This window comes from Protomyctophum parallelum (genome assembly GCF_964188405.1).
Source record: "Protomyctophum parallelum genome assembly, chromosome: 10".
NCBI lineage: Eukaryota > Metazoa > Chordata > Actinopteri > Myctophiformes > Myctophidae > Protomyctophum > Protomyctophum parallelum.
In genome coordinates, this window is record NC_139704.1 from 14,135,757 (window position 1) to 14,153,217 (window position 17,461).

Consider the following 17,461-nt stretch of genomic DNA (forward strand, 5'->3'; position numbering starts at 1 on the left):
TTGTAAACACAGAATTATTCTACATGGCTATAGTATGGAGGAGCATTTGGGTTATACTTTAGTTAGCTAGCTGTCTGTGTGTTGTGTGTTCTTTTTTCCCCCTCCACCCCTCTTTTCTTTAAATCATAACTCGCTCATTTTTTGCTAATTTAAAAAAAATCAAAATACCATGTAAACTACGAAATTCTGGCTTTCATTTGGTATATAGATCGTTGTGTGTGTAGGCCCTCTCTACGAAACGGTATCAAGTGAAAAGGAAATCGGTTTATTAGTGTAAAAGATTAGATATCAAATACGGCCGTTAGCACTGTTAATTCAACATCCGGTGAGGGGAGGATACGGATCGTGTATGTATTGTGTATGGAAATCAGCGCATACAGTGGGTGGGCTTTAGACCGGATGTAAGCCTTGCACACTAAATAGAAAAATATAGGCTACAGTCTGCAGCCTGGTGATACAAAAAATAAACTCCACACGTGAAATGCCACTGTTGAGGAGAAACCCCAGCTCAGCTGCTGTTTATAACATTGCGCAGTTATTGAATTCATGAACATTTACATGCCTCCCTGAGAGGGGGAGAGAGAAAAAGGAAAGTTCCACGGGTCTAGTCGCTTGCAGAAAAGTTTACAGATAAAGAAGGACGGACAGGCTGTCGGCTGAACTCTTTTGACTGACAAAGAGCTGGCGATATTTAGCCTATATGCCAGAATAGGCTGTGGAACAAATTAATCCACAGCAGCAGGCCTACATACGGGCCGTTATTTGCAAACTTAATCAGCCTCAGCCCTCATTTATATTATTATATGCGTGTTCACCGTGTTGAGTTTGCAGATCTCCGCACACCTCACAACAGCGCAACAGCAGCAGCAGTTGAGAGAGGGAGAGAGGAAAAAAATGAAATAGCCTTGCGTGCAGGCAGACTTGCAGAATAGTTCCACGTCGCTTGCAGAAATAACTGTTCTTTTGACTGACAAAACATTTAGAGGTTCGGGAGGTCTATCTGGTTAGAATTATTTCAAACACTTTTTATTTTGTATTGCGCATCGGCAAGCATTCTCGCTTCATGGAAAGTAAATGTCGGTCGAGTCTAACCGAGCATTCAATAACATCCCACCCTCATCATGGATAATAATCATTGTATTCATATTCCTATTATCTTATCAAAATAATAAACAAATTCCAAGTTAATTAACCAGCCAAATGATTTAATTAGTTGGACATGGAATGCAGGCTTGAACAATGCCGTCTCCAGCTGTCGGAGGTGTGAAGATCATTAGACGAGTGGGGGAGAAGGGGGGACGGCGGTCGATTGGGCAGAAATAGCCAGACTGAGTAGGAGATATATGCCTAAAATCATATTTACAAAACGTTTCAAATGGGAAGAAAAAAATCAATCGAATATTTAGACAAAGTCATGCAAGGGGAACTTTCTCTGGACTCCATGGGCTAAGAAAATAAACATTTAAATCTCTTAAATAAAAGGCGTAAGCCGCAAAAAAATATCTTAAAAAAAAAAAAAAAAACTAGAAACGTGTGCTCCTCTGATCAGGCCAGTTTTCCTTGCCAGCCCCAAACGTGAATCGGCATGTTATAGCACCACTATGAGGCAATTTGAAATGGCATTTATTGGCATTTATTCCTTGTCGTAATCGGAATGTCCGTGCAAAGTTTCATAGCAATCGGACACTGTGTTCATGATTTAGTTTAGTAAAGAATTGGGGCAGAGGTCCTTGTCCAGCCGGTTCCTTGGCCTCCAGGGAGTGTGCATGCAGTTTCACGGCAATCTGTCCAACTGTGCCGGAGGTTAGACGGACAGACAGAAGGACTGACTGATGAAAATGGGGACAGGGGTGAAAACAGACTCTGCCACACCTTCGGCCTGGTGGAGACAATTAGGTTTTCTCCTACAGTATATACTGTAGGGCAATCTATCACATTAATAAATTCATTCTGCCATAATGACTCACTTGCCAGTCAGGAGCTCAAAGATGAGTATGCCTAAAGACCAGCAATCGGCTCCAAAGTCATGGCCTTTGTTCATGATGACTTCTGGTGCCACATACTCTGGAGTCCCACAGAATGTCCATGTCTTCTTCCCCAGGCCGAGCTTCTTAGCAAAGCCAAAGTCAGCCTGTAGAATGCATCATATGTAATAAAAACATAATATTACAATGTTTGGAGTTATGGGCACCCTCAGATTTGGGGACAGAATTTGAGGACCGAGTGGCATACATTACTGTACATGCGTACTGCAAACGCACAGGGTCTTTACAATCTTCTATCTATAATTATGCACGAAGTCTCTGTCTGTACGTCTGTGTCTAATTCACGTAACTCGAGAACCGTTTCGCCCGAGTGTCGAGTCGGTCGGACCCACGGTTCTCCAGTCTGGACAGGGCCCCCTGCGCAGGGTCCATATATGGAGCTGCCCTGTTCTGACATCATTCTGACGTCAGCATGTACTCCATATTTGGGCATGCCTGTGTGTGTGTGACGCGGCTTGGCCTGTTGTACCGCCACCATGAGGCTGATTTGAAAACTTTCTACTGGGTTGAGTAGTTGGCGATTTGTACAAAACGGGTACAAAGCGGGCTACTCCTGAAAACTTTAGAAGCTAATCGTAGCTAATCAGGATGGATTATGATAAATCAAACAAACCCGTCTTGATCACATGACTATGGAGAGCATGTGTACCGATTTGCGTGAAATTTGGATAAAATCAGAAGGAGTAATATTAGAAAATGTGTTTTACATATGTTGGCCTCCTGGTGGCGCTATAAAGAGCAGATGTGAAAAATTCCAGGCAAAGGTTTTTCCTTGGCCTCTAGGGAGTTGGCATACAAAGTTATCCACAGATCCATGCAGTTAGAGGTAAAACACTTTTCGGTCAGTTATAGTGCCACCATGAGGCTGAGTTGAAAATGTTCATGTGGCATTTCTTCCTCAGCCTAGTGGGAATGTGCGTGCACAATTTCACGGAAATCACACGATGTGTTCATGATTTGCAGCATTTTGTTTCAAACTGAGCACTCCTGCGAACTTTGGAAGCCAATCTTAGCCAATCAGGATGGAGTCTGAGAAATCTGAAAGACATGTTTTGTTGAATGGCTCTAGAGAGACTGTGTACCAATTTGCGTGATGTTTGGAAAAAATCTGTAGGTGTACTGTCCAAAAAATTTTGTGTTTTGCACAAAGCGGCCTCTCTGTGTTCCGCACTGACCGTTCTAGGACGGCCACGGGCAAGTCGAAGGGAGGTGGTGTTTGTTTCCTCATAAATGACACTTGGTGCACAGACGTGGTTATTGCCTCACAGTACTGCTCGCCAGTACTAGAACATCTAACACTAAGGTGCAGGCCATTCTATCTCCCCAGGGAGTTCCCCTGTGTATTGCTAACGGCTGTTTACATCCCGCCAGAAGTCAAGGCAGCCGAGGCGTTGGATGAGCTGTATGGCGTTATTAGCAAACAGGAGACTTTACACCCGGAGGCCGTATCAATTGTGGCGGGGGACTTTAACCACTGTAACATGAAAACTGTGTTACCAAAATACTACCAACATGTCAAATGCCCAACCAGAGGGAATAAAACTCTCGATCACTGTTACTCCACCATCAAGGCTGCTTATAGAGCGCTACCGCGCCCTCACTTTGGGAAATCCGACCACCTGGCCGTGCTTCTACTCCCTGCCTTTAAGCAGAAGGTGAAGTGTGAGCAGCCCACAGTGAGATCGGTACAGAGCTGGTCCACAGATCACGTTACCAAACTCCAGGGCTGTCTTGATGCGACAGATTGGACCATTTTCAAGGACTCTGCCACGAGTCTGGATGAATATGCGGATTCTGTCGCCGACTACGTCAAGTTCTGTGTGGATATCTGCATTCCAGTACGTTCAGTTCGCTCCTATCCGAACCAGAAGCCATGGATTAACAGTGACATTCGCATCAAACTGAGGGAGCGCACCGTCGCTTTCAAATCCGGGGATGTGGAACTCTACAAGCGATCCAGATATGAACTGAGAAAGGCTATCAAAGCCGCAAAGAGACAGTACAGAGTCAAATTAGAACTCGACTACAGCGGCTGTGACTCGCGGCGAATGTGGAGCGGACTGCAGGCGGTTACGGGCTATAAACCCAAGTCAGGTAATATCACTGACACCTCCGCGTCTTTACCAGACGAGCTGAACAACTTTTTTGCCCGCTTCGAGGCTCACAACTCGGACCCAGCCACTGCGCAGAGCGCACCTGAGGCGGTGGACCTGCAGGTGACGCAGAGGTCTGTGAGTAAAGCGTTTCAAAAAGTTAATGCTCATAAAGCTGCAGGGCCAGACGGGATAGCTTCTCGTGTCCTTAAAACATGCTATAACCAGCTGTCATGGGTTTACACAGACATATTTAACCTGTCCCTGTCACTGTGTGTGGTGCCATTGTGTTTTAAAAAAACAATAATTGTACCCATTGCCAAGAAAAAACCTGTTACCTGTCTCAATGATTATCGACCTGTTGCTTTGACATCTGTTCTCATGAAATGCCTGGAGAAAATGGTTATCTCTTATATCAAGAGCATAATTCCTGCTAGTATTGATCCTTTACAGTTTGCTTACTGTGCAAATAGATCTGTGGATGATGCAATCTCTCTTGCTTTACACACTGCCCTGGTACATCTAGACAAGAAAAGCTCTTATGTCAGACTACTGTTCATAGACTATAGTTCCGCATTTAACACTATTGTACCATCTAAATTAGTGTTGAAACTCAGTGGACTTGGTGTGGGCAGCTCCATCTGTAACTGGCTATTTGATTTTCTGACGGGTAGGCCCCAGTGTGTTCGCATAGGAGAGAGAAGCTCATCCACAATTCTCACCAGAACCGGTGCGCCCCAAGGCTGCTGCCTCAGTCCTCTGCTGTACAGCTTGTTTACGTTTGATTGTGTCGCCAGATACGAGAATAACATCATAATTAAATTTGCGGATGATACCACAGTGATCGGACTAATAACCGACGGTGATGAGAGGGCCTATAGGAGAGAGATAGAGGATCTAACTCTATGGTGCGATAACAATAACCTCTCACTTAACACCAATAAGACCAAAGAAATCATTGTAGACTTTAGGAAGTCCAAAGGCATCCACACCCCCATTTCCATCAAAGGGTCATCTGTCGACATAGTTGATAACTTTAAATTCCTGGGCATACATATCACAGACACATTCACATGGTCACTCAACAACGAGTACATCCTCAAGAAGGCGCAGCAGCGACTGTACTTTCTGAGGCGCCTTAAAAAATTTGGCTTAAGTACAAAAGGACTAGTGAACTTTTATCGCTGTATAATTGAAAGTGTCTTAACTGGCTGTATCACAGTGTGGTACGGTAACACGACCGCTCAGGACTGCAACAGGTTGCAGAGGACCATTAAAACAGCAGCTAAAATCATCGGCACTACAGAATTACCCAGTCTCCATAACATCTACACCACTCGCTGTATGAAAAAAGCCCATAACATCATGGAAGACACCAGCCACCCCGCAAATACCCTGTTCAAACTACTCCCCTCCAAAAAACGCTACCAGAGCATCAAATCTCGTACCACCCGTCTCAGTAACAGTTTTTACCCCCAGGCAGTCAGGCTGCTGAACAGCTGACCTTGAACTGTATTGCACTTCACTTCACTTGCACTTTCTTTTACTGTTTTTTTTTTTTTTTTTTTTTTTTTTTTTTTTTGTCTTTTCTTGCACTATAGATGTTTGTTTATGTCCTGTGTATGTAAGACGGAGAGTGCTCTGAGCAAAATAAATTTCATTGTATGTATACTCTGTATCTATACAAATGACAAATAAACCTGAACCTGAACCTGAACCTGAACCTGATAACAGGCCGTTCTGGACATTTTGGGGCAGAGGTTCATCGTTGACATCTAGGGAGTGTGTGTGTGTGCAAAATTTGGCATTGACCGGGTTAATGGTGCCGGAGATTAGCTGTTCAGACAGACGGACGGACGGACAGACACACGGAGTGCAAAACATACTCTCTCCCCATGCCTTCGGGCCTGGTGGAGACAATAATAATAATATGCATGCACTGCAAAGTAAGACTTATTGAGAGCATAATAAACAAGATGTTTATTACCATTTTGACGTAACCCGCAGAATCCAGCATTAAGTTTTCAGGTTTCAGGTCTCTATAGACAATTGCTCTGGAGTGGAGGTAATCAAAGGCCTCTAAGACACAGCCAATGCAGAATCGAGCTGTGGGATCATCGAAGAAACTCCTTGGTGAAAAGATAAAAAATACAATATTGCCAATTACAATTAAACCATTCTATGGGTGTATACTGTATAATAATACTATATTTACATGCACTGACGTGGAAACACGCACGTGTGCGCCAAACGAAACACACTTTCCGACAATGTGCAGCAGGATTAGTTTTAATCGCAGTAAAGCGTTCTGGTGTGAAGGTCACCTAGGTGACACAACTGGCTCTGCCAAAATGCATTTCCATGAGTGCTGGTGATTACACTCACATGTCCCGTAGTACACTCCATAACTCCCCACCAAGACAAGCTTCCAACAGCAAGTAGACAAACTTCTCATCTCGAAATGTCCTGAATAACCTGAAATAATGTCAAACATCCAAGAGAATATTTCACTGCAGTGAATCAAAAGTCTGATTGATGCTCATTGACAAAGTAAGTGAAACCTTTAAAGGTATATTCAGTGATTTCACTTAATTCAAATAACACTTATTTTTTTGTTTTGTTGTGATAATCCTCCCTACTATAGAGTGTGCTGGCCATATAAGGAGTTCCTCCCTGTCCCCAGTTAACCCCTGGGGGTCAAAAAACCTTAGGTTTCGTTTTTGACTCTCTATCCTGATTGGACGAAAGGCTGGGTCCCACAGCCAAAAACGAAACCTAAGGTTTTTTGAGTGAAATCACTGAATATACCTTTAAAGCCAACTCTATTAACAAGTAGTATTTATCTGCATCAAACTGTGCTCCTTTCTATTGCATAAACATCACATGGTTTCTCTGCATGAATCAACATTCTTCCTTAAAAACAAAATAAATTGAAAGCAGTCTCAGGAAAATGGAGACACTGAGAGTGAGAGAAATTGAACCTTTCCCTTGAGCGACAGCTGATTGCAGTGTTTGCTTGTGGCTTTTGTCTTTGAATGCCACAGGACAGTTACGGTGAGTCAAACCCTGCCATGGTGCCAAGACATTCTCTAAAGAGGCTCCTTAGCAACCCTACTGGGAAACCTAACACGAGTAGTGAGGACTCCCTTTGCACTTCACTGAAGAAACACCTCAATCGCAACCTCGTTTTTCAAGGACAGCAGTCTACCTGTACCTGTCAGTCTTGTATAATGATGTATACGGCTTGATCTTAGGTTCAATGTCATATCTGTACGTCAAAGTTATATTTTTCTTTTCAATGTTTAGACTTATTTTGTTGTATACAAGCTCTGATCTAAAGTCTGAGTAGAATATTATTTCATATTAATTTCATTATCTTATGAGGTTACATGGCTACAAAGAAGGTACAAAATTGTTCTTGTTTTTCCATTTGTGACTTTGCTCTGTTATACCCATCAAAATATAAATGATTCATTTGCCACTGCAAGACAATATGAATTAATTTCTCTTTCATGTCTAACAGATTTAGACAATGAATGGAACTGTCCCTTTCTGAGCTGTTCTTTTATTCATTTTGTGGAAATAACTCAAGGGCTCTCTGCATACATTTTCAGATAATGAGCCATGCACAATATGACCATTGTGTCCTATTGCACAATTCTGAACTGACCAACGAGACAAATACCAGCCGTTCAAATTCACAATGATAATTTTGCTTCAACATTTGGATTTAGCACTTTGTATAATTGTGGCATATTACAGTATAATGCACCATAATATGCTATAGGTTTTCTATCCAGATCCCAAGGTGGAGGCTGCACTCAGAAAACCATTCCATGAATTATTTCGCTCCGTTGTGCGAATGAGTTTTCCTGATGATAACCTGTCAGAATCAGCTTTTGTTGTGTTTCTAATATTTACTATTAAACTGCACAACGGAGCGAAATAATTCATGGAATGGACTAGTTTGCTCATAACAAGGTAAGAAAACAAACCCTCTTTCTCAGGTCCACACATGCTACAGCAAATATATTTATTGACACCGCTTAACCATTTTGACCCACATTGAAAGCTTGACCAGGATCCTTACTTAGTAACTGTCGCTAACGGGGTATTGGCCAAAAACGGGCTTGGAGTTGGGTGGGACTTAGCGAACGGCTAATTGTCGCTTTTGCAGCTTTTCTTAAAGACTGCCGCTTTTAGGCAAGCGACAGTCATTCTATTGAGTAGAAATTAGGCTTAAGACACACCTGACTATAAATTGCGAGTTGGTCTGCTGAAGAATGTTCTTCTCAGAGTAGATGTGCTCCTGCTGTCTTGTGTCTACAATGTGCTTCTTCTTGATGCACTTGAGAGCAAAGGTGGTGTCCTCATCCTTCAGTTTGACCTGAGAAACAACAGGAACAAAATGCAGTCAGGATATATACAAACAATATAACCCAGTTCAGTAATTGGCAAAAGGCAAAACACGGCTCCCTCACGCATTAGAAGGCCAAGATCAGTCACCAGAACCAAGGACGTGTGTTTTCATTTAATCTAACATGGTCTAAAATGGAGTTTGAAGTTACAAAAGCCTGAGTAGACGTTAAAAGGACTCCAAACCGGTTTGTAAATGAAATATCCCATTAAATGTCTAGAGAAGACTTGAGTTACAACTGTACTTGGATCTCTTTTCCTTATCTGCACCAAATCTCTTTGTCGAAAATAGCTGATCTACAAGCCATCTGCTATTTTTAGCTATTGTTCCCCCCAGAATACGGATGCTGGGGTTCAACTGGTTAAGTCTTTCTGGGAGGTGTTCCAGGCAGAGGGGGGCAGCATGTTTAAAGGGTGGGAAGCAGGGAAATTTACTTAAAAAAAAAAAAAGATGCATATCTATCAAACCCCTAAGGATGTCCAGTTAAAAAAACGATTTAGAAACATAAAATAATATTAAGTCCAAAGTATAGTTAGCCAGTAGATGGCGCCATTTCACCATGCCGATGACGTGATAAATATTATGTGAACACAGCTCCGCTTTCACAGCGCGCCTTTGGTATGGACAATGTTCAGGTCAAGATTGATTGACATTTTTATTCACAGAATGGGTACGGTTAGAAGGTACAGGTCAATACAAAAACTGCTCTGAGGTTAAAACCAGAAAAAGCACTAAGACTACATCAAGGTTCTCCATTTTCAATTAATCAGGAAACGATGACAGCTCAGTCATAAATATATTCTGGTTTAGAGGGTTAGGGGGTTAGGCTGTAGTGTAAATCAATTAATATTCAGATCGACAGGAAAATCAACATAACACTTTGATGATGATTGGTTGCCATGGTTGGTCTCTGCATGGCTGGAAAATGTACAGGAAAAAAACAGGCACTTTGTGCACATAAGTAGCCTAACGATGCTTTGAGTTTGATGCAACAAGAATATTTATGACTATGTTGTATGTTTAGGCTACATGTATGAATTATTCCAATGGGATGACGTAGGGGAGATACTATCGATGACACACTGTTTTGGCTCGGCCCTCTCAGACGCGGTGGGAGGGATTTTGAAGTTGGGGGGGGGGGGGGGGGGGGGGGGCTGTATAGAGCCTTATAGTTTATTTTTGATTATTATCACAACTTTATCATAATTGAACTCAGACAAAAAATATGCCAGCTTTTCTTCCTCCAGCTCTGTACAAGCATGTGGAACAGTCAGCCAAGGACGTTGTAGTGTCCCTGACTTCTGTTAAGATACAAATGTACAGAGATAATTAGGACCCAAACCAAGCAGAGCTTTAAATATAGGATATATAAATATAAGGAAAGGATATGGCCAATCTGCTTTTTCAAGTGCAATGACGTGTAAGATGTTTACAACCATGTACATCTTTCTATCAAATAATGTTTCATATAGGATATCATCAATGCTTCCTTTGTTTATTCAAACAAAGTCACCCTTGCTCAGTGACCACCATGTGGAAGGAGGCCTCATATTTGAAAAAATCCCATCGAGATAGAAATGCCTCCATTTGTGAGGAAGGCTCGTTCTACAAGCTTGAGCTTCTATAGTACAGTATTTGCTATTTTTGCTGCGCAACACTGGGGTAGTAGGGTATGATGTATACATATACAGTATAAATTAAGAATACTGTGGCTTACTTGGCGCCATGGAAGTAGGGAACAATAAGTCTGACATGGGAAATAGTAGAAACATGACCAGAATCTGTAAAGGTGGCGGGTCAGGTCAGCTGATCAGGGAACCCGGTGCCCACACTGGCTTCACATGTTTGTGCCGACCAGGAGGTGTGGGTTGGGAGTCTAATGATTCCCCCCCCCCCCCCCCCCATTTTCCCTCACTGTATATTGTATCTTTTCCCTTTTTTGCTTCCCATATGATGAATTCCTGTTCTGTACTTTAGCTACATAGAAATGTCTATTTGTATGTCTCTAAATGTTTGTATGTCTTTAAATGTTTTGATGAATTGAACAATGTGGACCCTGTTGTAAACAAGTGTAATGCTTAATTGGGTCGTCCACTCACAGTTGCCAGTCTTTGTATTGAGTTTGTGCTTAAAATGTACTGTAAATTCTACAAACTGTTAATAAATATTTCAATCAATCAATCAAAGCGAGGCACGCTACAGAGCTGGCAGACAGAATGGGGTTTTCTGGCTGTATTAGCGCCTGATTCTATTCTACGTCCGAGCATAGACATGGTACTGTAATGCCCCGCCTGCCTCTGATTGGCCTACCGACACTGCCAGCCTTACCAGACTTAACTCCGAGGTGGATAGTCTGCCGCAAGGTTACTCTGTGGTGACAGCTTGGCAAGAGGCAAACTAATATGCTGTTTATGCTGTTTGCTTTGATGGAACAATTGATTGAACACGTACGCCGTAATATGATTTGATGTGGGTGTGTTCTAAATAAAGTGTGTTGATTATTGTGTCATTTATTTGTATGTGTAAACTTGAAAGTCTGGTAAGGCTGGCAGTGTCGGTAGGCCAATCAGAGGCAGGCGGGGCGTTACCATGTCTATGCTCGGACGTAGAATAGAATCAGGCTGTATTAGCATGTGAGAATGGCACGCCCCGTGGGCGCTCTAAAGCCGTAGCCAGACCTACCAGACAGGCCTCGGCCGTTTTCTGTGTCGGCCAGCGTCTTTTCCAGGTTTTTAAACAGCTGGTGGATGGAAATTAAGCTCCACCCCCGCTGACTGCCGCGGGGGAAAGCGTTTCTGGAAATCTGGCCGTCGCGGCATTCAGCCGCGTGGGAGGAGTTTATTTTCCATCCACCAGCTGTCTAAAAACCCGGAAAAGACGCTGGCCGACAGAGAAAATGGCCGCGGCTGTCGGTTAAGGTCTGGAAACGCTGTAATACTTCCTACTACTTCCTACTACTATGGATGTACTAGTGCTCACTGGTGACATTTCTGGTAAGAAAAACGGGTTGGCCTCCCAAACACACACACACACACACACACACAAGCTGAGCACCAAAGAGGACAGACACTCTGCACTGCACAACCTCGGCTGATATATATTTTTGTACTCCACCAAAATGTAATACAGGCTTTAATGGTTAATTAGACTAATTGATTTAGTCGATTATAAAAAAGTATTATTATTTCAAAAAGAAAGTTATTCGATTAAACTACATATTTCCGGTTAACTGCCCAGCCCTATATTAAAGCTCTTCGCTCCTGGCACATAAAGTAATCAGAAGATGATATCTCACCAGCTCCACTCTCCCAAAGCCACCCACACCCAGCGTGGCGATGACCTCCAGGCCTTGGAATGGCTGCTGATGAAGCAGGAGAGCTGTTCTCTCACGCAGCCTCTTCATCTCCGGGGCATATTTTGGGTCTATCTGCGGGGACTGGGGCCTGTGAGAAGACAACAATACAGTATGTGGATACAGTACATGCTTACTGTATAGATGAAATTGGTCCAATTGGTTTTTCTTTACTTTTCTATTATTCTTTACTTTTTCTACCTCAAACAAATTGCAACACAAAAGCTTTCAACTTTTTTTTGTTTCATAAATATGTTAGTAATAACATATCAAAAGTCCTAAGAAATCCAAGTAGGGGAACATATTGAAAAATGCTGAAAAAATTCCCATTGACGCCCCTGTTAAACAATGATTTAAGCATGTTTTCTTGTCTAATTTTCACACAAAAGGTTCAATACTGTCCACAATCAAACATAAACTGTGTTGGATGTAGTACAGTGCTTGTGCAAAAGAAGAAAAAAAAACGTAACCCTTCAGTGCCATTTCTGTATAATGCATGTTTATGCACTCAGTTTTCATATTCATTTCATTATGTTACTACTTATGTTACTACTTATTACTTTATGCTGGATTTTCTGCATGAAAGTGAAATATATATTAATAATAATTATAATAATTAATACAATTATTATCATTATTATTCTCATTTTTGATGATACAAATCTCAGGGCAAGCGAGTAATGAAGACTATGCTGCAACCCATGCCGCTCCCAGAAAAAAGGAAAAAATAAAATATTTTCATATCCCAATTTGATAATTGAGCCATTTCCCGTTCCCAGCCTCTCTGCGAGTACTCCATCTCTATTTACCCTCCCAATAAGTCATTGGGAGGGTGAAGATATAGCCTCGGTTCTCTTCCGATACCCAGGCAGTCAATCCACCATCTTCTTTTCACCGGACAGTGAAGGGTCTCACTAGGGGGGCGTAACGCATGTGGAGGTAGACGCTATCCCCCCCATCCCTGAACAGGCGCTCTGACCGTTTCTGGGGGTCATCACTGCATTATTATTATATTTTAACAAATGTTTTGTAATAGGCTACTAATGTCCAAAATAGTATACTTTATTGATTAACTGTCAAGTAATAATGAATTGTGGACCATATCCAAGTCGATGTTGGACTACGACACCATTGGACCTCGCACCATGGAATCCACCTTAAGTTGCTGAGGACAATCCCTGATCTGCATTATGATGATCTTCATCGTGGAGATGCTGTCAAACTGCAGCTTCACTCTACAGACCAGCGATAGCCAGCACAGCAGGTTCAGAAGTCTGCAGAATGGTGTCCCCGGCCTAAGGGTCTGTTCCCTTCTCTCCCCAATGATCTGTTTAACATCTAAATTACCTACCGGATGAAAATATGGTTACGTAGACGACCTAGCCATCATGCCGTGATGATCAACATGGAAGCAAAGACAACAGGGTGGCCGTAGATGAATGGGCAGAGAGCTTGCCTTGGAAGCCCTGGCTAATTAGTGAGGAGTCTATGTAATACACTTAACATCTAATTGAAAACTAACAGGTTTAATTATTATTGAAAGTGATAGCCTACCTCCGGAGGTTGCATCTGTTGCTCAGCATTGGCAAAATGTTTGTTGACAACATGTGCCTGTAATTCGAGCAAGCCCCAGATCAGAGTACATCTAGATAGGACACCGTCCTTCAAGCAACACTTTGAAGAAGTTAAGACCAATACAAGGTGTCATCAAGGGTCTCACTGCATGACCTGCATGGCGAGACGCCGCCAAGACACTGGATTTACAAATCCACGCAAGCCCTGGGTCTTCTCTGCAGCCAAATGCAGCGCCTCATTGTGCTGAAGTCCACATGTCAAAAAGGGCGACGTTGCCATCAACAGCTCCCTCCACAGTCCACATCATAGCTGGTTGCCTGTAGCCCACCCTGTGTTCATCCTGCCAGTCCGCATGGGATGACACCAGCCATCGATGGGAGGCTGCTACCCTCGCCCTGGCAAGGAAAGCCCAAAAACATGACTAGCACATCCTGCATGCTACCACAAGGACAGCAGCACTTCCATGCAGACTCAAGTCCTGACATCCCTACAATAAGGCAGCACAAGAGATGCTCCGTTCTATCCCCAAGGACCTGTCTATCAATGCATGGCTGACGAGATCTTGGAAGCAGGAGTGGGAGACGGCCGGACCCACACAAATCCTTCAGTACATCTGGTACCCAGGGGATGCCATCACAGTTGAAGACAATGGAACCTCCTGAACCATCTACACACTGGGGTTGAATGCTTCAAATCATCAATGATGAATCATCTTCGACGTATAAGACCAGAGACGAGGGTATGGCTATGTGATGTTAAGCTGGACATCTGACAATATATACATCAGATCCTCTTGAGTAGCTTGAGTGATGGTACCACTAGACATATTGGATGTGGTGACCACAGTACATTTATACCAGACAGTTAAAGTTAAGTTCCTAATTCGGGGTTTAGTAAAACTAAATGGTCTGATTATGATGATAATGCTGATGACGACGACGACAATGATGATAAACATAATTATTCCTTCATACAGAAAATGCGGTGCATTCAATCAACAAAATCACATGAACAGTATTTCACATAATAATACATATGAAATTAACATAAAAAACGAGTACGTACTGTAAACATAATAGCCTACAGAAATGGTACTTGAAGGTTTTTTGTAGTTTTTTTTATCACAAGCTGCATCCAACAGTTTCTGGTTGATTGTGGACAGTTCTGAACCTTTTGTGTGAAAATTTGACAAGAAAACATTTAAACCACTGTTTAACATGGGCATCAATGGGGAAAACCTATTTTGGCATCATTATCATAACTTTATAGCCAACACAAAAAGGCATGTAAAGAAGCTTGAAAGCAATGTAGCACAATAGCAAGTGTTCCATTAGACATTAGAGGTGAAATGATTGCAGTGACATTTTAATCTCATAATCTTAGATGTGTTTTCACTTTACTCACAAAGCATTTCTCCTCTCATCACTCCTGGACAGTTCTTCAACGTATTCTTTCAGGTAAGTCTGAAGTTCTTCATAGGTTCCCACCATCTGGTTGAAGTTACTGGGGAAAGGAAGCAATATCCAATTCAGAAAGAGACGAGTGTGTGTGAGTGTGTGTGTGTGTGTGTGTGTGTGTGTGTGTGTGAGACAGTGAGAGTGAGTGAGTGAGTGAGTGTGTGTGTGTGTGTGTGTGTGTGTGTGTGTGTGTGTGTGTGTGTGTGTGTGTGTGTGTGAGTGTGTGACGTGTGTGTGTGTGTGTGTGTGTGTGTGTGTGTGTGTGTGTGTGTGTGTGTGTGTGTGTGTGTGTGTGTGGTGTGGTGTGCATGTGTGTGTGTGTGTGTGGTGTGCGTGTGTGTGTGTGTGTAAAATGATTGAAAGGAAGATCATGATGTTAGATGTTTCAATTTAATCATATTAAATCATTGCACATCTTCTCCCTTTTTCATTTCACTAATCGTATCAAGCCGAACTGAACCGAATCTTGCGACCCACCACACCCCTGTGATGGACCCCTTTCAGTGTGAGCACGGGTGCACCACAAGGTTGCGTGCTTTCCCCCTCATCTTCTCCCTGTACACTAATGCCTGTGCCTCTTGCCGTCTGTGAAATAGTAGAAGCTTTACCACACCATCTGTAGTGGACATGCGGTTGGCACAGGGAGTCAAGAGTGTGCCACCAACGGTACAAACATGTTCGATCACCATCCGTAGAGATCAGTGCATTTTTATTGCTATTATTATTAAAAAATATTTTTTACCTTATATTTAACCAGATGGGCAAGATTCAGAACAGATTCTTACAACTGCAGCCTGACGGTTCCACATACTAAGCTTAAGTTAAAAGGTTACCGAGCGGCCCAGGCCGTAGCGTAACGGTCTGGGCACCGGACTGGTAATCCAGTCGCAGTGTGCCGCGGGTTCGACTCCCGGACCCGACACGGCCTTTACTGCATGTCATCCCCCCATCTCTCTCCCGTTTCCTGTCAGCCTACTGTCTGTCCCTTCAAAAATCAATAAAAAAGGCGTAAGCCGCAAAAAAATATCTTAAAAAAAAAAAAAAAGGTTACCGAGCCTTTAAGGTCACGCTCCAAACCTGTGGAACAACCTACCCCTAACTATTAGGTCTGCACCCTCATTGGACACTTTTAAAAGCAGACTGAAAACACACCTGTTCTCCCAGGCCTAATCCTTACCTGGAAATTAATAATAGTAATACATTTTATTTATAACGCACTTTACATTTCAAGCAAATCTCATCGCATCTCATCGCATCAGTGCTACAATAGTGCTACAATTGTTGTTTCTTCTCTTGGTGTACAGCACTTTGGTCGGCTGGTGGCCGTTTATAAATGTGCTTTATAAAATAAAAAAAATACAAAAAGTGACTGTATTTAAGGGCGTTTGCAAATAAAATGTTGACTGAGATCTGTTGTGAGTGTGTTATCAATAGGCTATTATACTGTGTACTCTCATAGTGCACTACTCACTCTCTATCCACCACCAAGCACTGTGTGTCATTCTCAGTGCAGAGTACGTTGGCGGAACGCACATCCTCACTATGGAGACACAGGACAACATTGAGTCAATACTGCAATACTGAAATCAACACTACTTAAATGCAATGGTAATATGCCATTACCACTGCTCCCCTGCATACTACACAAGAATGAGAGGCATCAGATAGCATGAAGCTTAATTCATTTTCATTTTATAAATTCCATACAAGCGAGAGAAAAAAAAGTCAAGTAGATGGAAAAGTAATTATCCTTTTGCAGTATTTTGTCAATATATTCTTGCACTATTTTCTTTCAAACACAATCAGTGTGAGATTTTACCTTATGAGGGCTTTCTCTCCAAAATAGTCCCCTACCCCCAATGTTTTAATTTCCTGGGGCTCGTTACAGCCTTCTGTAGACTGAGTGACTGACACCTGTAGAATGAAGGCACGAAATATCATAGCAAATGAACAATCTTCTCTCTTTCTTTCTCATTGTTTTTTTCACAGCTTCAGTCATTGCAAACGATATGGATATTATTTCAGTCTCTTCAGACTCTTGGATTAAATTCAATATTTGTACTGAGCTGAACTGTACCTGTAAGCATGAAGAATGTACAATTAAGAGATGTATATCAAGTACCATTCATTGGGTATTTATTTTCTGCCGTAGGGTTTTAAAGCGATACCCGATGCATGGTTTGGAGGTCAGATATTTAATCAAAAAAACAATAAGACTGCTTATCCAAGAGAAAAAGAAAAGCCGATATCTCACCTGTCCTTTTGCTATAATAAAGAAAGTGCTGCCCTCTTCACCTTCTCGAATAATATACTCGCCTTTATCAAAATAGTCCTAGAAAAACATGAGTGTAAATTCAGTGTTGTCAATTCAAATGTCAGATACCGGAAAGTAAATATAAAAAATACATCACATACAACACATTTTTGGAAACACTCACAATTTCCAGACAATCAACGATCTTTGCCAGTTTCTCCTCTGGTAGTTCTCTGAGTATGGACACACTTTGGGACAAGCACAAATA

General features: G+C 42.3%; 1 protein-coding gene across 4 annotated transcripts in view; it reads right to left on the reverse strand.

The window, feature by feature from the left end:
* prkg2l (protein kinase cGMP-dependent 2, like) overlaps positions 1-17,461 on the reverse strand; it is a 35,487-nt gene that overhangs the window by 13,130 nt on the left and 4,896 nt on the right. For all 4 annotated transcript variants that reach the window (XM_083774694.1, XM_083774695.1, XM_083774692.1 and 1 more), the window contains exons 7-16: positions 17,378-17,441; positions 17,194-17,271; positions 16,759-16,853; positions 16,411-16,479; positions 14,887-14,985; positions 11,851-11,998; positions 8,389-8,525; positions 6,524-6,613; positions 6,126-6,267; positions 1,968-2,131 (exon numbers count right to left, since the gene is read on the reverse strand). In XM_083774694.1, the coding sequence (XP_083630820.1) occupies positions 1,968-2,131; positions 6,126-6,267; positions 6,524-6,613; positions 8,389-8,525; positions 11,851-11,998; positions 14,887-14,985; positions 16,411-16,479; positions 16,759-16,853; positions 17,194-17,271; positions 17,378-17,441 (1,086 nt within the window). The remainder of the gene's footprint in view (positions 1-1,967; positions 2,132-6,125; positions 6,268-6,523; positions 6,614-8,388; positions 8,526-11,850; positions 11,999-14,886; positions 14,986-16,410; positions 16,480-16,758; positions 16,854-17,193; positions 17,272-17,377; positions 17,442-17,461) is intronic.